At 38.4% G+C, this 26415-nt stretch overlaps 1 protein-coding gene across 2 annotated transcripts; it reads left to right on the top strand.

The window, feature by feature from the left end:
• Positions 1–10019: 10019 nt before the first annotated feature.
• Positions 10020–25671, top strand: LOC121388983 (ras-related protein Rab-37-like). Of its 2 annotated transcripts, none has more exons than XM_041520548.1 (4): positions 10020–10310; positions 21455–21617; positions 22261–22380; positions 25126–25671. In XM_041520548.1, the coding sequence occupies exons 1-4, from the start codon at positions 10137–10139 to the stop codon at positions 25275–25277; spliced, it is 609 nt and encodes a 202-aa protein (XP_041376482.1). In that variant the 5' UTR covers positions 10020–10136; the 3' UTR covers positions 25278–25671. The 2 variants fall into 2 exon arrangements, with proteins under 2 accessions (XP_041376482.1, XP_041376483.1); XM_041520549.1 differs by having other exon boundaries at positions 10169–10323.
• The last annotated feature ends 744 nt before the right edge of the window (positions 25672–26415 follow it).

Here is a 26415-nt window from a genome sequence, read left to right as displayed (position 1 = left end):
TTCCTGTCGACAAATCTGTGTTTGCTTTGACAGCTGCTGTTTTGCGACACACAATCACATTGACTGTTGGTACTCCTGAAAAAAAAAAGAAGTCTTTTTCTGTCGTCTGCTTATTTGCTATTACCGTCTGCTTATTACCGGCCGCGTGTAACGCCTGTCGTCTTGACGGCGAGTACACACCGTCCATTCATGAGCCGCCATTCGAAGAAGTCCTTCACCCAGGACGACCAGAAGACTGCGGTTTAACCGGCTGTTTTCGTCGGATCGAACCATGTTGTTGAAATAACAAAACTCAGATCATTTGATCTGACACTGCTGTTGAAATAACAAACCCCAGATCATATCCAGTCCATCGATCTGATAAGCGTAGTAAAAGGGTGGCGATATGTTCCATTCATCGCCATGCCGGTTTTTTTTTCGTATTCAATCACATTTGTTTCGTTAATCAGGTGTCGACTTCAACATGACATTTGTCTTAGCAGACACTTCGATATAATTCTTATGACACAGAAAATTAAATCATATGTTCCAAAGACTTTATAAGCGAATAATCCAAACACGGAATGGATCCAGTACATCATAAAAGAAAAGAAAAGACTTGATCGGCTTTTGATCGAAACAAACGTGTTTCGGCCGGTATGCGTTCGATAAATGAGCTTTGTAATCTGAACGCAATCGAGCCAATATATACGCTGGTTAGTTGAATCGTACACTCATATAGCATTGTGCTTCACTAATGGAAATATACATGTGCGACAGACTAGTTGGAAATATTTTATGGGTGGTTTTGGGTTTTCAGATTTAGCTCACAGCATTGGCGTAGCCGGAAGGGGAGCATCTTGGCCACACATTTCTTTCTCCCCCCACTACCTTTTACATTTTCCTGTCGTTCCGTTACACGAATGTAAACAAACAGTGTGGTTGGTCCCTTCCAATGCCCTCTCCCAACCTACAAAATTCTAATTACGCCAGTGGCTCTTAGACAAGAAACGTAACATAGACATAGTTGCAGCAAATTCTAAATTAAGCTGTCATTGCATACGATTAAGTACCCGTTTTAGTTCAACAGTTTTATTTTGTCAGCGGGAGAAGATCCTATAAAAAAAATTTGTTTCACACCCGATGGCTGATGTGTTTGTTTCTGTTATTGGGGTCGTGAAACATTCATTTATTGATATTGTTCTTAGTGTTTCATCATTCTGTTCCATTTTCATTTGCTTTTTTTCAGTACCCATTGCTTCTCATTTGAATATAATTTGGTTGGTTCGTTTTTGCAGAGTTCCATTTCATTCTATCATAATTTGAATCTGTCAATAATATTTTGTTATCATTGCTTGAATTGATCGAAACGATAACATTACTTACAGAGAATTTAATGTTATTGTAAGATGTTTCCGGCTAATAAAATCTTTTAACGATTAAAATTACACAGTGAATAAATTTTCTTGTCTAGAATATCAGTGTATGTATATATTCAGTTTGTTTTCGTCTTAATGTTTGTAAGTAGCCCAAACTGGATTTGGTATCTCAATAAATTTGTGCTACGAAAAACTGTATATTAGGACATAAAATGACGTTTGGTCTATTACAAACACTAGAGCGATCAGAAATATATTTAATATAGTCACTGATGTAATTTTAATAATTAAAACGGCTCTGGTAGTTCATGCAAGCATGACAACAGTTTGACACAAATACATGTACAAGATTATATCCGGATTAACACCGGGTGCGCAGTAATGTAAAATCTTCTACAGGTAGACAAAACAAAAATGGCTTTTTTTTTTTTTTTTTCTTTTTTTAAAGGAACTTTTTAAAAACTGTTCTAGGGGTAGAGCTAGAGACCCCTTGTCTCCCTTTAGGTACAGCACTGCACCGAACCCCATTAAAAAGATCCTCGACCCGACACTGACCCGACACCACGAAGACCCCCTACAGACTGTTATGCATGATTAGCCTTCAAAAAAGTGTATTATAATAAATTATTCATTTCTACTGAAATGTGACTTGCTATATTCCAAAGGTGTATGTGATTATATACAGTGTCAATAGCATGTGCGTGGTATGCCGAGAAATAGTTGTATACACATGTATATACAGCAAAGCGTTCCTAGTTTTCCAAGATCAAAGGGAATTGTTAGTTTCTTTTTAATGGAGCAATTTGAATGATGTTAGTGACTTAAATAATAGTCGTATACGATGGACGCAGCACTATATATTCTACTGTGTGTGTGTGTGTTGTGTGTTTAAAGTGCACAGTTATTGCTACCATCCATTCAGCTGGTTGGGTTTTTCTCGTTCCAGCCAGTGTACCACAACTGGACAAAGGCCGTGGTATGTGCTTTCCTGTCTTTGGGGAAGTCCATATAAAAGATCTGTTGCTGAATTAGGAAACATGTAGCGGGTTTTCTCTTATCACTTACTGAATCTATTACACTGTACAAGGAAAAGACAGGTGGGGAGGGGGTGAGCGAAAAAAAAAAATGCTTTAATGACTAAATAACCGGCCAAACATGATTGAAATTGTAATGCTTTTAGAGTTTGATGAATCGTTTACTCCGTTATTTCTCGTTCCATCCAGTGCACCACGACTGATATATCAAAGGCCGTAGTATGTACTACCCTGTCTGTGAGATGGTGCATATAAACGATCCCTTGCTGTTAATCGAAAAAAGAGTAGCCCATGAAGTGGCGAATGCGGGTTTCCTCTCTCAATATCTGCATGGTCCTTAACCATAATATGTCCGACGTCATATAACCGTAAATAAAATGTGTTGAGTGCGTCGTTAAATAAAACATTTCTTTTTCTTTCGTTTACTCCACTAAAGTATGTTGAACAAATTAATATGCATGATAAATACATATTTATAGAAATAAACAAAACAGTAGGAGTAAAAAAAATGTTTGTTTTGTTTAACGACACCACTAGAACGCATTGATTTATTTATCATCAGTTATTGGATGTCAAACATTTGGTAATTCTGACATATAGTCTTAGAGAGGAAAGCCGCTGCATCTTCCCATTAGCAGCAAAGGATATTTTATGCGTGTGTGTGTGTGTGTGTGTGTGTGTGTGTGTGTATTTGTGTGTGTGTGCGAATGTATGTATGCGCGTCTTTGTGTGCATGTGTTTATGCTAGTGTGTGTGTTTTTGTGTATATGCGTATGTCTGTGTGCGTGCGTGTGTGTGTATGTTTGTTTGTGTGTTTGTATGTATATGTGGTTTTGTGTATGTGCGTGTGCGTTTGTGTGTTTGTGCTTTCGTGCGTATGCGTGTTTGTGTGTGTATATTCGTGTGTATGCGTGCATTCGCGCATGTGTTTGCATGTTTGTGCATTCGTGTGTATGCCCGCGTTCTTGTGTGTGTGTGTGTGTGTGCGTGCGTTCATGCGAATGCGCATGCATATGCGTATGCCGCCATTGTAAACTGTTTACGACATACAGAGCGTTTTTTAAATGACTAAAAAGTCGGACGAGATTTAGCTCAGTCGGTTGAGTGCTCGCTTGACGTGCTTGCGTCGCAGGATCGAACCACCTCGGTGGATCCATTCAGCTGATTGGGTTTTTTCTCGTTCCATCCAGTTCACCACAACTGGTCAAAGGCCGTAGTATGTGCTTTCCTGTCTGTCCATGGTATGTACTGACTGTGGGAAAGTGCATAAAAAAGACCACTTGCTACTAATGGAAAAATGTAGCGGGTTTCCTATGGCACTGTCAGAATTACCAAATGTCTGACACCCAATAGCTGATGATTGATAAAAGGATGTGCTCTAGTGGTGTTGTTAAACAAAAACAAAACAAAAAAACGAACCCTCGAACAGCCGTCGAAATCACCTTGTTAAGGACAGAGCCGTATTAAAGGGACATTCCTGAGTTTGCTGCAATTTTTAAGATGTTGTCAACTAACAGATACTTTCTAACGAATGTAATTACATATCAAATATATTTTTCTGCATAAAATATTAGTGGCTGTATATTAAACGTGTTTCTGATCGTTCTAATATTTGTACTAGGTTAAATTTCATTTTATTTCCTAAAATATTGTTTTTTCGTACGTACGAAATTATTTGAAAACAAAATCCAGTTTGGGCTTCTTACAAATATTAAGACGACCAGAAACACATGGAATATGTATTACAGACACTGATATTCTAAACAAGAAAATATATTTAATATGTAAGTTTAATCGTAGAAATATTTTATTTAGTCGGAAACATCTTACAATGCAGCAAATTCAGGAATGTCCCTTTAATGCACCCAAATTTAGAGGACGGCAAAATGTAAAAAAAAATAATTGCAAAACATTTCACTTTATTCCAGATCCATCATCCACCTTATGTTTATTACAACCTGCGTGGTATTACGATTATGGTTTTGGCGGCGGTGTGGATGTTATGGGGGCAAAAATATCATTTGCTTGGGGGCGCCAAATAGAAGTAGATAAAAATGATCTGAGGTTTTTCGTGTCTAATAAATTCCACCTTTTCCCCTCTCCTCCAGCTGATATATCACAGGTCTATCCGACAAGACAAGACAAGAATTTATTTACACTCGGGCCGTTGCACAACGGAATAGGAGGAATATATACTTATACAATTTGTAACATTCACGTGACAAGTTGTTTGATAATGAAAATATACAAAGACCAATAAATAGAATTCTATAAGAACAATATGTATAACAAAAACTCTAAATACATTAGATACATGTACATATTTAAGGATATCGAACACAAACCACAAGTTGGTGTTCATATAAATATAATCTGGATATACATCATGTGTGGCCAAGTATTATAAGCAAACATGTCATCGTAATAATAGTTATATATTTTTGTTTTGTTTGGTTAGGGACGTTTAAAGTTACTAATAATTACTTTTATAAAATATGCCAATTTCTTTAATATTCCGATTCGCTTACTCTTCATTAATTCTTTAAATTTATAAGTACTTGGTCGTTTATAGTAATATGAATGTATATACTGGACCCTTAAGTAATGAAAAAAATTACAAACAAAAAGATAATGAAACTCATCGCCAATATCATTGACGTCGCATAGTGTACAAAGTCTCTCATCTATAGGTGTGCTATTCCAACGACTAGTTTCAACGGGTAAATAATGGTTAGACGTTCTAAATTTTATGATAACTGACCATAGCTTTTCAGGAAGTATACTAAAATAATTTTCAAGAAATAAGTTTTCTTTATATAGCTCGTAACCTTTCCCTCTCGATGATTGTGATAAGTTATTTCTCCATATTTGTAAATATTGATCGTGTTGCCTTTGTTTGATTTGTTGCGAGAGACAGTTTACTGATATGAACGATTGAGATATCCATACATTGCTCATTCCTAAGTTATCCAAAATGTTTTTGATAGCGGTGATCCAATTATAGTTGATTCCGTTAGTAAGATGATCGTTTAACATAGCTTTGTATAATAACAAAGAGAGTTTTGATTCTTTTCCTGATAAAAGCCGTGCCCAGTAGCATATCATTCTTCTATGTATGAGTAATTCAACTGGCATTCGTCCTAGCTCTCCGTATAAAATAAAACATGGTGTTGATTTCTTAACAGGTAAAATATGTCTAAAGAAGTTGATTTGTACAGAGTTAAATATATCATTTTTCTCGTGCCCCCAAATTTCGCAGCCATATAATAAGATTGGCAGAACCATTGAGTCGAACATTTTAAGTTTGCATTTAGTTGATAGATGGTATTCCTTTGATTTCGCTAGTACAAAGTACATAGCCTTGGTAGCCTGTTGACTAAGTCTGCTCTTGGTAGTTCGGAAGTTATTTAATTTACTAAAAGTAATTCCTAAATATTTGTATTCTTTAACATTTTCTAAAATAGTGTTTCCAATCTTAAAAATATGTTTATAGTCTTTAGCAGTTCCGTTAAAAATCAGTATTTTTGTTTTGTTACTATTAATTTTAAGTTTCCAATCAATGCAATACTGGTAAAACGTATTTAAAGTATATTGTAGGTCAGCTGCACTTTTTGCTAATAAAAGTAAAGTTTGTTTTATTTAACGACGCCACTAGAGCACATTGATTTTTTTATCTTATCATCGGCTATTGGACGTCAAACATATGGTCATTCTGACACTGTTTTTAGAGGAAACCCGCTGTCGCCACATAAGCTACTCTTTTTAGGACAGGCAGCAAGGGATCTTTTATTTGCGCTTCCCACAGGCAGGATAGCACAAACCATGGCCTTTGTTGAACCAGTTATGGATCACTGGTCGGTGCAAGTGGTTTACACCTACCCATTGAGCCTTGCGGAGCACTCACTCAGGGTTTGGAGTCGGTATTTGGATTAAAAATCCCATGCCTCGACTGAGATCCGAACCCAGTACCTACCAGCCTGTAGACCGATGGCCTGCCACGACGCCACCGAGGCCGGTTTTTTGCTAATAAGGCAATAACTGATAAATAAACAAATGAACAGCTATACTCACATAACTTAATCTTCTAATCTCGTTACTCAACCTCCAAGTAGACTCGTACCCGAACGTGTATTAAAATTAATTCGTTAACAAGAACTTAAAGTTTGTTTTGTTTAACGACACCATTAGAGCACATTGATTTTATTAATCATCGGCTATTGGTTGTCAAATGTTTGATAATTCTGATATCTAGTCTTAGAGGAAACCCATTAGTATCAGTAGCAGTAAGGGATCTTCTATATGCATCATCCCACAGACAGGATAGCATATACCACGGCCTTTGATATACAAGTCGTGATGCACTGGCTTGAGCGAGAAACAACCCAATGGGCCCTCCGACGAGGATCGATCCCAAATTGACAGCGCATCAAGCGAGCGCTTTACCACTGGACTACGTCCTGCTCGATAATGACTAATAAATAACAAGGTCAGGTCAGGCCATAGGGCTTAACGTGCACATTCAGAGCTCTACTGGTCTACCACATGTAATAGTGGAGCTAATTTTAATTAGATTGCATTCAGAGTAAGCTGTTTTAGCGCACGCCTGTCATGGGCACAAGTGCCGGCTCCTCCAGTTAGGGTAGGTGGGAGAAGGCACAGTCTGGTGGCAGCAAAATTCTAAAAAGGGCAATTGGAGTTTGTCAATGGGAAATGAGCCGAGCTCTAAAAGGGAGCGAGATCTGGGGGAGGGGGCGGGGGTCTGGGGCATGCTCCCTAGAATGAAATAAAGATGCTCAGATAGGCGTTTTCAGGGCAATTTAGTGTTGTATATTGTGGACGATGATTTAATTAAAGCACAAAAAGTAATTAAAAAGAGCACTTCAAACACCTAATTTATTAGTACTGTGACCGGCCTCGGTGGCGTCGTGATTAGGCCATCAGTCTACAGGCTGGTAGGTACTGGGTTCGGATCCCAGTCGAGGCATGGGATTTTAAACCAGATACCGACTACAAACCCTGAGTGAGTGCTCCGCAAGGCTCAATGGGTAGGTGTAAACCACTTGCACCGACCAGTGATCCATAACTGGTTCAACAAAGGCCATGGTTTGTGCTATCCTGCCTGTGAAGCGCAAATAAAAGATCCCTTGCTGCTAATCGGAAAGAGTAGCCCATGTAGTGGCGACAGCGTGTTTCCTCTCAAAATCTGTGTGGTCCGTAACCATATGTCTGACGCCATATAACCGTAAATAAAATGTGTTGAGTGCGTCGTTAAATAAAAACATTTCTTTCTTTTTATTAGTACTGTGGTTGACTAAATATCGAGTTAGAATGTTATTTTATAAGTATTATAGAATAAATAGATAAATAGAATTCTATACTCGTGTATTTATTGTGTAAAACCGGCATCGGTGGCGTCGTGGTTAGGCCATCGGTCTACAGGCTAGTAGGTACTGGGTTCAGATCCCAGTCGAGGCATGCGATTTTTAATCCAGTTACCGACTCCAAACCCTGAGTGAGTGCTCCGCAAGGCTCAGTGGGTAGGTGTAAACCACTTGCACCGACCAGTGATCCATAACTGGTTCAACAAAGGCCATGGTTTGTGCTATCCTGCCTGTGGGAAGCGCAAATAAAAGATCACTTGCTGCCTGTCGTAAAAGAGTAGCCTATGTGGCGACAGCGGGTTTCCTCTAAAAAACAGTGTCAGAATGACCATATGTCTGACGTCCAATAGCCGATGATAAGATAAAAAAAAATCAATGTGCTCTAGTGGCGTCGTTAAATAAAAGAAACTTTACTTTTTTTAATTGTGTAAAAACATTGGACACACACACACAGACACACACACGCACACACATACACGATCCCTTGCTACTAATAGAAAACTGTAGCGGCTTCCCGCTCTAAGACTATATGTTAGAATTATCAAATGGTTGACATCCAATAGCCGATGATAAATAAATCAATGCGCTCTAGTGATGCCGGTAAACAAAATAAAACTTTTTCTTTACTCCTACTGTTTTATTTATTTCTATAAATATGTATTTATCATGCATATTATTTTATAAATATGACTGAATATGAATTATGATTTTACATGTTTTAACTGATATCCATAATAATTATATAACATTTTGTGAAATATCTTAAAATATCCGTGAAATAAAAGTGTTATCAGTCACTCAGTGACGATAACACATTTTAGAATGAAATTTTCACAATTTCACTCTAAAATGTGTTATCATCACTGTAGAAAGTGTTATCTTCACTGTAAGAAAGCCGGAACTATTTTGCTGCTGGCATTTTAAAAATAAAGGTAAATTGCCAAAAGATATATAATAAATAGAAAATTTCATGTTTTGTGCTCATATACCACTAAGGTTTCGAGCATGACCGTCCCGGGTTCCGTCTCTGGATAGAAGAAGAAGAATTAACATATAGCATTTTTAACTACTAAAATTACATATTAAATAAACTTTATTGTTTTAAATTGTCAGTATCTGTATACATAATATATGTTTCTTGTTCTTGTCACCCTAATGTTTGTAGTAGCCCAAACTGTATTTTATTAACAAAAATACGTACGAAAATATTTACATGAAAAATTGAACTAAAATTTGCTATAAACATTAGGACAACCTGAAACACATTCGATATTAAAAAACTGATATTCTAAACAATAAACTGTATTCAAGACGTAACTTTAGTTATTAAAAAGGATTTATTATTAAAAAAAGAAGAAGTTAAAATGGTTGCAAACTCAGGATAGTCCCGTTAAGCTTTTAAAACTCGTTCTGTGTGGTAACCGGCACTGGGATGCGAACCCAGTACCTACAGACCTTATAAGTTCAAGGGCTTAACCAATTCATTCATTTGAACTTATTTTTGTGCTTATATCCAATGAAGGTTCAAGCACGCTGTCCTGGGCACACACCTCAGCTATCTGGGCTGTTTGTCCAGGACAATGGGGTTAGTTGTTAGTTGGTTAGTGATTAGGAGCAGCCAGTCGTATGTCTTGAAATTGTCATCACACGCATGTGTGCAAACAACTATGTGTTATCAAAAATAACGCATTTTGTTCTCACCAACGGGTGTGTAAGAAATAGGTTTAAACGCCATTTGTAATGTATTATTTTTGTGGAGTCGTTTTTATTTTAACTAGTTCCGCCTGGGAATAAATCCTGACCCTTAACCCCGCCTTGTTTTGCCAACGAGTGTGTTACATGTTATAAGTCTATAACCTGCTGATTTAGAGGAAAGTTTTATGATTAACAGATCTTATTTTTACTCTGACTTCCTTCCGCGTCGACTGAAATACATCCTCTCCAATGTCATCGAAAAATCACCGAACTGTTACACAAGATTCCATTACCAGTCCTCTGTTTCCGAGCCATATGCATCTACCTCCTGGTAGGCACGACCCTGGTTTGAAACCTAATAAAAAATCGCTATATATATCTCTACCAGGAAGGTATGAATGATAAAACCGAGATTAACATACGCCAGCACAGTGACCTAGTTCCGAGTTCAGTCAGTCGTCTTCCGCGAACATTTTCAAACTTATTTTGACTGGTTCCCGAAGTGGTAATTCCGATTACTGTGTAGCGTAAAAACAAAACCTGTCTAGGCGGGCGTTAGCCACAAGCGGTCAACTGAACTTGCTCCCAGGTGAACGGGTTATTTTGATAAACCGATCACAGTGTTTGCAGTTCGCGGCGAGTACACGGGTATTTTCAGTGGGGAGCAAATGGGGACCACTGAGCCGACGTTCAAAGTCGTTCTTCTGGGTGAGGCAGGGGTGGGAAAATCGACAATTTTTGTTCGCATCAAGGACAATGTGTTCACGGATTGTCCCGAAAGATCTTCTGTTGGAATAGACAGCTGCACGAAGGTAGTTACCTGCAAGAATGGGATTGTCAAGGTATATTTGCTCTGTACGCATTGTTTGCTTGTTTTTGTTGTATACATGTGCAGGGCCGTAGCTAGGATTTTTGGGGGGTGGGGGTGGGGGCAACTGAGTAGTTAATAGTCTAAAACTCCTTAAACAGTTAAGAAGAGAATTTTCTTTAAGTTTCTATAATGCTTTCCGGATTTTTTTCGGGGCCTCCCCGCTAGCTACGGCTCTGATGTGTACATATATATATATATATATAAAGTCATATCTGGAATGTGTGTGCCTGGAATATAGTGTGGCGTGTGTGTGTGTGTGTGTGTGTGTGTGTGGTATGTACATGTGTGTTGTGTATATACTGTGTGGTGTGGTGTGTGTTGCTAATTCTGTGTGCGTGTGTGTGTACGTACGTACGTGCGTGAGCGTGTTTGTGTTATATGTCCACTGTGTACGTATGTATAGTGGGGCGGGACGTAGCCCAGTTGTAAAGCATTCGCCTGATGCGCGGTCGGTCTAGGATCGACCCCCGTCTGTGGCCCATTGGGCTGTTTCTCGTTCCAGCCAGTGCACCACGGCTGGTATATCAAAGGCCGTTGTATGTGCTATCCTGTCTGTGGGATAATGCATATAAAAGATCCCTTGCTACTAATGAAAAATGGTAGCGGGTTTCCTAAGACTATCAAAATCATCAAATGTTTGACATCCAGTAGCCAATGATTTATTAATCAATGTGCTCTAGTGGTGTCGTTAAACAAAAACAAACTTTAACTTTATAAACAAACGTTTTGTATATGTGGTAGTATGTGTGACGTTTGCAAACTTAATTTCACTGGTTCCCAAAGTGGTAATTCGGTTTACTGTTTAGCGTATGTATGTATGTATGTATGTATGTATGTATGTATGTATGTATGTACATGTACATGTGTGTGTACATGTGTGTGTGTGTGTGTGTGTGTGTAGGTGAGGGTAATTTTACAGAAAGTGTCACTTTTACGGCCTTGCACAAGTGTCACTTTTATGTCCCTGACAGAAAGTGTCACTTTTATGTCCCTGCAAAATTTATTTTTTCTTTATAAATAGAAAACTAAATTTGTGGTCTTTAACGATACCTTATTAATAATATCATCCTGTTTTCTCTGTGGTAATCAGCTATGATAGAGATTTTATTCGAGATTAGTGTAAAATGCCATTGGTGTTACCTGTCCCAAGCATAACACTATATATAACATGCACTGTTAAAATATATAACAGAAGACATAACACTGGATACCTTTAATGTAATACGTACTGATGGCTGACTAACTCACTAAAGAAGGAATCTTGTAAATATTTTCCGTATTCAAAAGATGGTGGGAAATATAAGCTTTTCCCAGGAGTTTTATGTCATTGGTGTTAATGTATATACTTGTGAGAAAACAAAAGAAACTAAATGCTCTTTGGATAAAACATTCCACCGGTAAATATCGGCTATCAAACTTATTTGTCAAAAACAGCAGACATATGACCAGTTGTGAATAGTTTTCTTTAAATGTCATGAATGTGTTGTCAAAATATAAAAGTATGTTTATTCACTGTCATAGGTGTCACAATCGTATTTATGTAATGGTTAATAATTTTAAGAAACTTTGTGTAATTTATTATAGACATCGTATGTCTGCTACAACATGCACTTTTTCAGTTTCGTCAACTGTTTCTTTAGAGAGCATGAATTAATTATGCACTTATTTGTCATTGGTGTTACCTGTCATTGGTGTTATCAGGTACTGAGTAACACCAAAGACCATAAGTAACACCAATGATAATGCCTTTTAATAAGATGCCGTTTTCCTCGCTTTGCATATTTTTGAATATGATTTAAAAATTAAAGGGACTTGTGCAGCATCATAGATGCATAATGGCACTTTGGGTAAAATAAATGTTTTGTTGGAATGTAAAGAGCATATCTTCATTCAACGTCCCTAACTGCGTTATGCTTGGTTCGCACAATTAACATCCGATTTGTTGTCGTCTGCTTGTGAAGATTTCCATTAACAATAAAGTTCAGACAAGTAAGTATCTAAATACAAAACTTTACAAACCCCTAAAACCATTAAGTTTGCTATAGTCTCTCCCATCCTTCTACAATTAAAGTGGGTTTTTTTTAATTAATAATTTCAGTTTGGTTTAGCGTAAGAAAACAAGTAAAAGTATTTTAAAAATAAAACATAAATACTATTTTTGAGTACAATTTACAAAACAGTCGGCTGAGAAATAAATAACGTGGTAAATTTCATAGTATGAAAAAAGACGTTCCCTGTGGAACCGATTAAGAGTCGTTTTTTTTTTATTATTTATGATATCGGGCCCACTTGACTCGTAGAAATTAACTTGTAATGAAGGAAGCTGATTAAAATTCGGTGCGTGTCACATGACCTCATACATGTACGTGCCAGATCAACAAGGCCAAATCATTTAATATTTATGACTTTTAAGTCCTCAATTGTTAGAATTTGTTATGAACGTATAATGCCTATCTGTATTGACAACAAGTTTTAGCGGTGGGTGTTGGTAAAACGCGGACCGGAGCGGAACGCTGGATAAACTGATATTTAAAAAAAAAAAAAAATTAAACAAAGTGTTCGTCCACTGTGCATAGTTCAGAAATATATCTTTTATCATGTAGTTGTTTTTAAAAATTGAAAATGTCGAACGTCGCGTGCTCGGAAATGTTATTTTTCCAAATGCTAAACGCAGTTAGAAACTACTAGATCTAACCTTTCCTGTTTAAGAGGTTAACTTTATCATAAAGAAAAGTTGAATTCATACCAAAAATATATTACCAAGTTGTAGTAAAATATCTGAAAATTACATTACGTATGTTTTCATTTCCAATCAAGGCTATTTAAATTTTATTTTTAAAAATATTAAAAATCCTGCATTAAAATAGCTTTTTAGTTACAAGGAAAGAGTTAACTCGTTTGAATAATGACGCAGTTCGTATGTTTTATTTCTTGAATAGTGACATAATTTGTTTGATTTGCTCGGAGGCTTCGGAAACCCTTACCTAAAACATAATCCGCCCCTGTTTTCTGTATGACATCACGTATAAGGCGTCCTTGTTTTCTGAAAACATTTAACGTAGACTTTTGCAGCGCTTGCGTAAAAGCAAAAGTAGGATTACAACTTTTTACTCGTTATTGGGAATACAAGTATACAATAAAATAATTTTGAGCCTTAATATAAGTACGAACATAACTACATAAATTAATGAATGAATAAATCTTAAACAAAATTAAAATTCTGTGTCTTAATTTTTTATTTTAAAACTATTCTAATAGGCCTTTAATAGTTGTAGGCTGAAGAAAAAAACCCACAGAAAAAAATAAAATTTAAGGAAATATTAATTACATACTTTTGCTAACAAGTAGTGGTAGTCTCAAGAATAATTTAATGTTTCAAGGATATAGTCTTGAATGTCATTGGTGTTACACATTGTCATTGGTGTTACTCTTTTGTCATTGGTGTTACGCAAGAATATTTTAGCTGTCATTTCTCAAGAAATTTTATTTTTGAAATTTAAATTGTTTATTTAGGAAAGCATGCCTTCTACCTTTATGACTTTGATGAAATTTATTTTGAACGACTCCATAGTTTTAAATAATTAAAACTCCCACAGTGTATAATGTATAATTTAACTCACATATAGAATATACGTGTGGAAATGCACAGTTACACCCTTGGATAGTTTTTAATTCTAAAGTTATTCCATATACGTTATTAGGGACACCCGAATAACACATCCATGTGCTCTTGATCACTATAAACCAATTGGATCACATTGCTGAACTACCCCCACTTGTCCGGTAACATCAATGACATAATGAGCTTGTTCATAGAGTAACACGTGTTTGCACGTGCAGGCCAATTACAGTTCTGCGTGGCCAGATATAATTTTATGTTTCTTTGTTCATCTAGTTTCCAAACGTTAACAATAAAAATTTATATCTTTTAACTGTTTTATCTTGAATTTGTATTTTGAAAAGTGACGCTTTCTGTAGAATGACCCATCTGTGTGTGTGTCTGTTTGTGTCTGTGTCTATGCTGTGACGTATACATATCTGCTGTGTGTTGATTGGGGGTGGGGGGTGGGGGAAGGGAACGGCACGTGCTCTCACTTGATCCCAGATTATTTACCTTTTAAACAGACCTTCGTTTTTGACGGGCGCGAGCGCTATCACATCCGCGAATCCCCATCAACTCAATCTGACGGGCGCGAAATAACGCGCACCTAAATTGAACAAATCACGCTTGTATTTTTTTTTTTTAACTCTGCCATTTTAATTGTTTATTGAATCCAATCCACAACGCCACAAACCTTTCCATTCTGTTCACAATGAACTTCCTAGAATACTTTTTATAAATTGAAAAACGATTGGTTGGTTATATTTACACTGAGCCAATCAGCTAGTTCACTTATTATTAAGATCTCGTCGTTTTTGTTTTGTTTAATGTCGTACAATGCAGGTAATGATCGCAACATTTATTTTACACTGTCGTCGTTTTGATCACATATATAACCCCCCCCCCCCCCCCCACCCCCACCCCCCCACCCCCACCCCCCCACAGGTGCGTTGTCCAATAATTCTATGTGTATAATGTTTATACATGTTGATATCACTTTAATCGCGTACACCAACAACAAAAAACCCCACAAAAAACCCCCAAAACAAACGAATTTAGTAAAGCAGGTTTTATTTTGTCTTAATAGCATAGCGACGTACTCCAGATATTTCTACTTTCTGTTTCACGATACTGCCACGTGATTTAAAGCCAAGGACATTGACCTTGGTAGATAGATAGATATCTCGTTTAACGTGTCCATATACAACTAGGGTTTCGAACACGCCCATCCCGAGTCCTGCCTCCGATAAGATCGGTGGCCTGACTCGGGATTTGGGGGGGGGGGGGGGGGGGGGGGGGTAGAGTTGAAAATCGGCAGAATTTTGAAAATAGCAATGAGTAAAAAAGTTAATAGAATTAAAAAAAAAAAAGAAACAAAAAGTTACAAGCCAAAAATAAAAGTAATTGACTGCTCGGCCGAATATTTATATAATTTGGAGCATTTTAGAAGGACAGTCCAAAAATAACTAAGAGAAAGAAGAGAGGATCGGACTATTTAATAATATTAAGAAAAAGTAATTTCGACATAAAAGTTCTAAAAGTTTAAAGTCCGATCTATATGTCCACGTGAGTGGCCTCGTTAAGGCCGTTTGGGTGATGATGATAACTTGTTTAACGTGCCCATATACCACTAGGGTTTCGAACACGCCCATCCCGAGTCCAACCTCCGATAAGATCGGTGACCTGACTCGGGATGGAGGGGGGGGGGGGGGGGGGGGGGGGGGGTAGAGTTGAAAATGGGCAGAATTTTGAAAATAGCAATTAGTAAAAAAGTTAATAGAATAAATTAAAAAACAAACAAAAAAAACAACAACTTACAAGCCAAAAATAAAAAGAATTGACTGCTCGGCCGAATAATATTATTTAATTTGGAGCATTTTAGAAGGACGGTCCAAAATTAAATAAGAGAAAGAAGAGAGGATCGGACTATTTAATAATAATTAAAAAAAGAGAGTAATTTCGACATAATCTTTTGAACGCAGATCTAAAAGTTTAAAGTCCGATCGATATGTCCACGTGAGTGGCCTCGTTAAGGCCGTTTGGGTGCACAGCTTATAGGGACGAGATGGATTGCATCCCGTCAAGAAAACCCCTAGATTGACAGTCGATAGACGTTGAAGGTGTAGTGCTGTGCTGAAATACAGATCTTGAGAAGCCGGATCCGTCTGAACGAGAGAGAGAGTATCAGACGGGTCATGGGTTGGTATAGTAGTGCGGACGGGCCCGGCTCCGGAGGATACGAGATGGTGTCACTATAAAGCAAAGTAAAGTTTAGAAAAGAGTAGTAGGGGCCGACCCCGCTTCCTATTTCTTCTTAGTTTGGGGCGGTCAATCTTCCAGTGATGCTATGACATCTCGGACATGTAGAGACTAAATGCGAACAACCGTGGCGTTCTGCAGAATGGCCGTCATACGAGTCACGAAAAAACAAGTCAACATAGTCAGCTGGAGAAATGACGTGGTGGCAAGGAATCTCGCTAAAAAAGAAGGCTGTCGAAACGAGAAGCGTTCCAGCGTTCAATCAGTTCCAATGGCCGCATACATCCCAGGAGAAAACTTCATTTTGCTGACAAAAACAACGAAATGAAGGATCCCAAGTCGAGCACACGAAAGCACGTGCAGTGTGCACAAGCGAAACAAACACGACTAACCCCGTCGAGCTCCAGACTGGGAATGACATTGGTAGAGCCAGATTTCTGGTACATGTATTATTATTGTAATTGCAGGGCCGTACCCTCCGGGGGGGGGGGGCAGCTGCCCCCCCCCCCCCCCCCCCCCGAGAATCTTGTCCTTTTTTTTTTTTTTATATATCTCCAGTAATAGCATAAAAATGTCAGGGTTTAATTTGTATAGTGTTTAATTCCCTGTATTTTGTATGTCATACGCTCAGGTAATATTCCAGAGGTTATAATATGTTATACGGCTACAGGTCTCTGACCGTCCATATTAAATAATAATACTGTATATCGAGACCAACGCGCTAAAAATAGAACAGGAAATGCATAACGGAAACCCTAATAGTTTGATATTTCGAGAATACAAAATCTAAAATGGCAATGTCCAATTCTCCAATTTCTGATGCGCCTAGCGCTAAGAAGGCAAAGAGATACACACAGCAAAGTGTATCGTCTTTTTTTCACAAATCAACAAGGTAAGTTGCTGTCAAGTCTTGAAAAATTACCATTTGCATTAATGTTGACACAATCGATGTCACGGACACGATGTGTTCAGTTGAATAATAAAATTAATGCTGATTGTATATTGCCTAATCATCTTAATAGACCCTACTACTACTGTCCCTACTATTATAAAATAATATAAAAGTGTTGGGTTTTTTGTGTGTTTTTTTGTTGTTGTAATGAGGTGAGTTAATATAGCTGTATTCCTACAGAATCGTTTCCAGAAACAAAATGCGTGCACATAAGTTGCAGCAAGGCATGCGTTGTCAAAGCTGCGTTCACCGACACGTGTTCACGAGCTTGAAATTGTGGACCAGAGCAAGTATGGCCCATGATCGCCTTAGTGGACTAGCTATGCTTCTTTGCCATCGGAACACACCATACATTCCTTGCCCAGAACAGATATACTCTACAAAATGTAACTGGAGACAATTAGCTCATTAAATTAATGTACTACAGCTGTAACAAATGTACAATACTGAACTGCAATAAAAACACAATGTGCTTCAATGTCACCTATACCACAAACTCAATATGTGGCATTGCGAAACAAGAGCTGTATCTATCTGACTTATCTTACAGGAATGACCTACACATCAGATTCTTCAGAAATGTCCTACATTTACTATACAAATCAAACAAACCTGCAATTATTTGGAGAGGAAAAAAACGATTGCTATATCATGCTATCAGAAATTGAATATAACTTTGGAATTTGAATTCATGACGTCATATTTAGACTTCGAAATAAAATAAAAACTTGTCTGTTTAGCTTGACGGATTGTTGTCACAGTAAGTCTGTTTAGCGTAAGAGTGCAGCTTTAAAAAAACATCTTAGACTTGACCCACCCAAGTGCCGTCCTAAATTTAATAATGCCCTCCAAAATAATATAGTAATTCAGATCCAACAACGTCATATCCCAACTCATCTAAACCCTTCTTGCATTATAAAATCCTACAAGATAACTAAAGTCACCGTTTGAAAATGGCTAACTTTGCGAGTCCTTTAAATAATAATAATTTTAAAAAATCGGGTTACAATACTCTGCCAAAGTTGTTTAAATTTATTGTTGGAAATTGGTCAATTTTGTAATTCATGTCAGGAAATCATGCCCCGGACTTCTAAAAGGTTCCGCGTTCTTGGACAAGTCACAATTTGTTTTATATATAAAAAGTAGTGACACCCCCCCCCCCCCCCCCCCAACTAGGATTTTGATCAGGGTACGGCCCTGAAAAGGTCAAGATTTAATCTTTATAGTATGTTAAAAATTATTTATAAAATTTAGTGCCTCCCCATGGATTTTGGTCAGGGTACGGCCCTGAATCGGTTGACGGGCACCTAAAACAAACATACACCGATTTAACTTCAACTCAGTAATTCGAATTTACCGAGTGTAAAGCATGTATATTTTAAAATTAAATTTACATTAGGGTGGTTTTGTTGAGGTTTAAAAAAAAAAAAAATTTGAAGGGTTGCTACGATTTGAGTTAGTATAATAAATGACGTTTTAACTACAGTACACCGTTAATGAAAGTTAATCCTGTTTGTAAAAATATATATTTATAAACATTGTAGTAAGATATATTTGGGTAGAAAACAACAGATCTTGACATTTTCTCTGTTATGACATTATTATTATTTTTTAAAATAGAGAATTTGCAGGTACATAACATGTATATTATGATATGATAAATGTGATAATCCTGTGCCATGTGGTTGTTACACTTTTACATTCAGTTCACAGATTTGTGTCCATGGAGAAATCATATCATTCTGCAATGAAAACTAAAATTATTGTACTTGTTTTAAATAAAACAGAATAAGCACAAACAAATCAGTTTCAATTCCTTATTCATAAATAGTCAACAGATTATCATGATTCAGAATGTTAATGCAACATGATATGCATATAATACACAAGAAATCGATAAATGTTGTGTTCATGGTGTTTCTTTTTTCTTGTGTAAGACTGCAATGGCCCATTCCTTCATCTTTGAGAACCATCATAATATTAGTTAAATTAGGATATTTATTTTGAAAACACAAAACATTAACCCTTAAGATATTTAATTTAGAAATCATTACTCCTCAAACTTAATCATGTTCACGGTCTCTTGCCTCTAATTCTGATTATTTTGAGGGGTGCGATTTTCCCCTCCTCTGCATTTTGAGGAGTGTGATTTCCACCCCCCTCGTAAGCATTTTGCGGAGTGCGATTTTTAGCACTCCTGGGTTTTTCAAAAACGAAGGTCTGAAGCCTTTTCTCGTCCAAACATATAAAACATAAACCAGTACAAAACTGGCTCTTGTCCCCTTTCTCCTACGTGAACGTGTCCCCCCCCCCCCCCCCCCACACACAACTACCCACTTCACATATCGATTCCACGGACCTGAGTTAAACAACGTGATAATTTCAACACAAGCGGTCAACGTTTCGTTCGCGCATATATGTCAATCTAACAGTGATAAATTAAAAGCTGATACAAGCAAAATCTCGACAGATACAAAGCATGAACTGCGTACAGATAACGTGTTATCGAACACATTGTGAAATCAGGCACTTGAATCATAGCAAGATGACGCCATATAACCGCAAAGAAACTGTGTTGAGTGCGTCGTTAAAGCATTTCCTTCAGTTCATAGCAAGGTATAACACAACTGGCGCACATTGATTAATTAATCATCGGCTATCGTGTGTCAAACATTTGGTAATTGTGACACATAGTCATCAGAGTAAACCCGCTACATTTTTCCTAATGCAGCAAGGGATCTTTTATATGCACTTACCCACAGACAGGGAAGAACATATCACAGCCTTTGAGCAGTTGTGGTGCACTGGTTGGAACGAGAATAAACCCAGTCAGTTCAATGGATCCACCGGCCTGGTTCGATGCTATTTTTTTTCTAGCATAGCCTCATTCAATGAAACCGTGTTTATTGAACGTTTTAGTTGTGCCCCCCCCCCCCCCCCCCCCCCCCAATCTTGGCGATTAAAACTGTATCTGACAAATCTTGAAGGCTGTCAGTAACCGCTTTTTATGCATCCCCCACACACACTCGAGCGTGTGGCGTTGCCAGAGAGGAAAAAACGCCGAGACAAACCCAGACCTGTAAAATAAACATCAGTGTCATGGGAAAAATAAAATAAATCTGGGGAAATTCCAGACGAGGCAATCCCCTCATCTGCCTCACGCTGGCTACACCATTGCACACACATACACACACACACACACGCACGCACGCACGCGCGCGCGCACACACACACGTACGCATACATCCACACGTACGCATACATCCACACACACACACACAACGCGCACACACACAACGCACACATACACATGACACCACACGACACGACACCATAACACACACACATATATACACCACGCACATACACACCACACACATACAAAATATACACACCATACACACACACAACCTTTACAGTAAATGGTGGATTCAGGGGAAACCTACCCGGATGTGAATCCTTACTGCACTCGCCTATGATGACGATATGTACCCTTAATCATTGTTCATGGTGCATTTTAGTATCAACAATGCAGTGAACATGTCCCGTTCCTCGTTCTTGCATATCTAATCAGCTGGATTTGATATCAACCTATGAGCGGGACGTAGCCTTGTGGTACCTTCCTACGCACCGCCTGGTGCGCGGTCGGTCTAGGGTCGATCCTCGTCGGTGGGCCCATTTGGCTATTTCTCGTTCCATCCAGTGCATCACGACTGGTATATCAAAGGCCGTGGTATGTGCTGTCCTGTCTGTACGATGATGCCTATAAAAGATCCATTTCTACTAATGAAAAAGTGTAGCGGGTTTCCTATCTAAGACTATATATCAAAATTACCAAATGTTTGACATCCAATAGCTGATGATTAATAGGTCAATGTGCTCTAGTGGTGTCGTTAAACAAAACAAACAAACATATTATTCATGTATCTGATCGAAAAGAAAAATCTCAACGCCACTCTTCTTTGTTACAATTCTCGACTCTAACAAAGAAATAAATGGAATAAAAATCGTACATAGAACCCCCAAATCACGTTAACATCGAGTTTTTAGTCAAATATATATTCCAGTTAAATCATTAACACTGGTGAAGGAAACGGGGGCAAGGGAGCATGTGCCCCCCCCCCCCCCCCCCCCCCCCCCCCCCCGACACACACACACTTTTCTTGATCAAGTAGCAGCAGCGATGGTATTATATTTATATTTATGTAGCTATATGTGTGTGCCCCCGCCACTTTTTGGCACCTTCCTACGCCACTGATTAATGCGTGTACTAGTATATATATATTTCTTTTTCTAAATACAGCTTTGTATATGGGATACGGCGGGTGTCGAACGCTTCCGGACATTAACGAGGAATTACTACCGGAATGTACACGCCGCACTTCTCACATACAGTCTCGATAATCCGTATTCCTTGGCGCTTCTGTCTAAGTGGGCCGAAGACGTCACCTACTTTTCACAAGCAGGTGAGACTCTCTTTAAAACTAGTTTTAAAATAAAAACGAACAGAACAAAACAGAGTATCTCTCCCCCACTGTCTGTCTGTCTGTCTCTCTTTCTCTGTATCTCTCTCTCATTACCAAATGTTTCACATCCAATAGCCGATGATTAATTAATTAATTTGCTCTAGTGGTGTCATATAAACAAAACAAACTATAACTTTTTAACCCCCACACACACATACTCTCTCTCTCTCTCTCTCTCTCTCTCTCTCTCTCTCTCTCTCTCTCTCTCTCTCTCCGTGTCTCCTCTTTCTTAACTGTGTAGCTGTTGCTTCCTTAGCACAGTGGCAAATCGCTCGCCTGATGTTCGGTCTTCCTAAGATCGACCCCCATCGGTGAACCCGTTGGGCTGTCTCTCGTTGCAGCCAGTATACCACGACTGGTGAATCAAAGGCCGTGGTATGAGTTGTTCCGTCTGTGTGATGGTGCATATAAAAGATATAGCGGGTTTCCTCTCTAAGACTATATGTCAGAAGTACCAAATGTTCGACATCCAATAGCCGATGATTAATAAATCAATGTGCTCTATTGGTGTCATTAAAGAAAGCACAAGTCATTTTTGTTTAAAAAGTGAGCATATTTTATTAGGTTTTTTTTTATTCCCCAGCATCCATTTTTCTTCTGGGGACGAAGAGTGATCGAAGATGGAAGGTGAGTGAAGATTCCGCAAGGAACTTTGCGATACGTCACGAGTGCAGTGGTGTCTTCTTCGTGTCAGCTAAAACAGGTAATTGATTAATTAACCAATCCAGGCACTAGATAAAAAATATCCCTTGCTACTGATGGGAAAATGTAGCGGGTTTCCTCTCTTAAGACCATGTCAAAATTACCAAATGTTTCACATCCAATAGCCGATAATTGATAAATCAATGTGCTCTAGTGGTGTCGTTAAACAAAACAAACTTTAACTTTACCCAGGCCAGTTGAAACGGGGGGGGGGGGGGGGGGGCGAGCTGGGCAGAACACTACCCACTCGATGACGAAAATTTACGCTTTTTTGTCCTATTCTATATAAATAAAGATAAAAATATAGCCTGCGGCACTCCCCGCCCCCCCACCAACCCCACTAGTGTCAATACCCACTCACTAGAAATTGTGCTTCATCACTCTATATATCGTCCTACGGGCCTGTTATATCCAATTACTTCACGGTTTTTTTTTTTTTTATCCCACTGCCCCCTTTCGTTTCTCTCCTGTGAATTCCATCTTATTTCTTCTCAATCTGGCAACTCCTCCTATCTTTCAACATCTTTTGCTGTCCACCTCCACATCCCAGTCCTTGTCTCTCCAACCGCGACTGGTGCTTGTCTCGTGTGGCTCTCTGTGCCACACACCACCCATTCCCCACCAGCTTTTAGCTGTGGGCTTAGTCTGACCACTTCGGGGAGTGTTCAGTAGTTACTTCTGGCATTGTTAAGAGGCACTTGTAACCACCTACTATGCACCCCTACTACCGGCGGCCGTTAGTTAGTGCCGTGGGTCAGACCAGCTTTATTAGCGGCAGAGGACGAGGATGCCAGGTGGGTGCAGGGAAATACACAGAGACTGCACCCGTGGAGGAAGTTGAGACAGGTAGGTGATGGTGTGGACAGCTCAGCAGACAAGAGTCGGAGGAAATTGACAGAAAGGGTCGAAACAGATTGAAATCGTGGGAGAAATTCGAAAGATTTTTATATTAAGATCATGAGAATGATAGGCAGAGGGTGATGGATGAGAAAGATGAATGAATGTGTTGGGTACACGAACCAGAGCGACTGTTACCCATGAGCCATATTATAGTTTGGAACTTCTTTGGTTCAGTTAAAGCAGGTAAACGGGTTTACTTTAAATGTTAACTGGGGATACGACCCATTGCCAGTACTAACCATCAGCCGTATTATAGTTTGGTTCTTTTAGTTCCAGATAAAACATGTGAACTAATGGGGTTTTTTTTACACACCCGTTGGTGAGAACACCATACGTTATTTTTGGTAACACATGGTTATTTAAACATGTACGTGTGTTAACAATTTCAAGACATACGACTGGCTGCTCCTAGGTGATGACCAGGTACCCACTACCATATATCAAATGAAAAACCACACGATGAAATCGATTACGTTGTGACGTATTGTTAACCTGACAAAAATGGGTCTATGACGCGTAAGTTAGCTACAAGTGCAACCGCTGTATATAAGTTTAGTCGAAAAAGAGATTAAAATTTGCTTAAAACATGGTTTTGAGGATATGTAAGAATAGAATAATACATTCGTGTCCGTTAAGATAGAATTTATCTCACATCTCGTTGTTTAAAAACGTATCAAACTCGCTTTCGCTCTTTAGATATATTTTAAAACAGCTCGTTGTGAGATAAATGGTATCTAACAGCCACTCATGAATTATTCTCTATATATCAAATTAATTAACGTTGCATGGGAATATGACACAGTTCCACTATTATCCATTGACAGTATTATAGCTCAGTTCTTTGTGACGGATAAAACAGGTTAACTAATTTACTTTATATTAAATTAATTCACGTTGGCTGGGACTACGATATTCTATTACCCATTGACCGTATTATAGTCGGGTTCTTTGTGTCAGCTAAAACAGTGCTATTAATATTTGCTATAAATATATATATATATATCAATAATAACGAATGATTTTTTGACCAACATACCGGTTTCAGACTACCAAATGACACGACAAAGTTGGCCAACTTTCTGCTGTCACGATTTCTACGACTGTCCAGTTGCTAGTCTGAGCGCTCTTACAACTCAATTCTCGCTATAACAAGTGCACAACGACTTGCATATCAAATGTTGTGGTGTGTGCAAGCCTGTCTGTGGGATGATGCATACAAAAGATTCCTTCCTACTAATGGAATTTGTAGAGGGTTTCCTCTTTTAGACTATACGTCAAACTTACCGAATGTTTAACATCTAATAACCTATGAATAATAAATCAATGTGCGCTAGTGCAGTTGTTAAACATATTGATAATCTATTGGTTTAACATTTGACAAGCATTTGGTAATTCTGACATATAACATATTTCGATTAGCAACAATACGGGATCCTCTGTGTCCTCTGTACTTTCCCCATAGACAGGACATCACATTCCACGGTCTTTGATATATCTGTCTTGGGGGCACTTGTTTGTTATAGGACGGCGAAAAACAACAGGTCCGTCGAGAGGATTCGATCCGACGATTGAAGCACCTCAGACCAGTGCTGTACATAAAACATTGAACACCGACTTGTGGCTGTTTCATTTCATCTTATTTTTGTGGTTATATCCAATGAAGGCTCAAGCACGCTGTCCTGGGCAGTAGGTTAGTGGTTAGTGAGAGAGAAGAGGGTGTAGTGGTCGTATTGAGTCGTTGAATCTCGCTCTGGTTGGGAGCCGGTACCGGGCTGCGATTCCTGTACCACCGATGCCAGTTTGTGACTGTTTAATTTATTCGGTTTGATACTTTTTTTTATTTCAGGACAAGGGGTGGATAACGCTTTGTGCGCATTGGCAGAAAAACTCGTCCAGCTTTATGACAAATCGTCAGTAACCCCCGCAGAGACTCGATCTTGGCTAACAGACACTTTGGAATCCAGGAATACAACGAAGTCGTCGCTATGCTGTTCCTGATTGTTAAATTAAAAAGAAAGAATTCATATACGGATACATTGGGGTGGTGGTGCATGGGGTGTGCACACCTTATTTTTCGTTTTACAGTCTACACCCTATTTGATGTGTTTGGCCAAAATGCTTTCGGCCTCATGTGATACGCATATTCTACACCCAGCGATTAGTGCAATAAAACATTCCACGCCCCATTTTTAGACGTTTGTACCAGCATTAAAAAAAACCCCACCGAGACAAGTATCCAGTGTAATTCCCTGTTCGTTATAACACTGCATACTTCAGGGTGTATACTACCAAATCAAATCCCATAGACGACAATAGTAACATATGTGGCTGAAACTCCTACCTGCAACGTATCAACCGACATAAACGCCACGGATATAAATACTACCACCCCTTACACTTAAAGTGAATCGGAAAAAAATGGGGGTCAAGCTGCTCGTTTCTGAGATAACGGGTAGTGTCTATGACTACCCTAGTTTCGCACAAAATTCTAGTACTTTTTTTTTACAGGTACTCCATACATGTTTCAAGCACAAGGTACTAGATGAAATAAAATTGCAGATGAAACTATTATTTTTTTACAACCAACACACTCACATTTATAACCAATCACAGGACTTGTGGTGTTCACTTCTCTATCAAAAGTTGGGTGCACCTCGAACTTTGACCCAGCCGCAAGTTATTTGGTTTAGTACTACCTTCAGGAGCAGTTCCATGATTTTTTACTAGGAGAGGGTTCAGTCAAATTCCAAAGATGATGTGATGATGTGATCAGTGGATTTTGAGAATACAGAACACTTTTGTTTTACCAACTGCCTTTGAAACCCCCCGCCCCCGCCCGCCGCCTCAAATGTGGAATACATGCATAAAACTAGTCAGTTAGAAAGGCTACAAAAGAAACATATAAAAACTCGTCCTAAATCCAAGCAGTGTAACAGTGCTTAATTTGCACAAATCCAATATGGCCGCCACAAAATTGGTCATTACGCATTTCACCTCTAAGCAAGCTATTTTCAATGTTTAAATATGCTAATAAATGTAATATATATATAAACAATAGAAATAGTTTGTAGTATAAAACCATGTATTTAATTTGAAAAAGAAATCAAAATGGCTGTCGGAATAAAACGATTTTAAC

Source organism: Gigantopelta aegis, chromosome 14 (genome assembly GCF_016097555.1).
Source record: "Gigantopelta aegis isolate Gae_Host chromosome 14, Gae_host_genome, whole genome shotgun sequence".
NCBI lineage: Eukaryota > Metazoa > Mollusca > Gastropoda > Neomphalida > Peltospiridae > Gigantopelta > Gigantopelta aegis.
The sequence above is the reverse complement of the archived record's forward strand: the minus strand, read 5'-3'. Positions and strand labels throughout refer to the sequence as shown.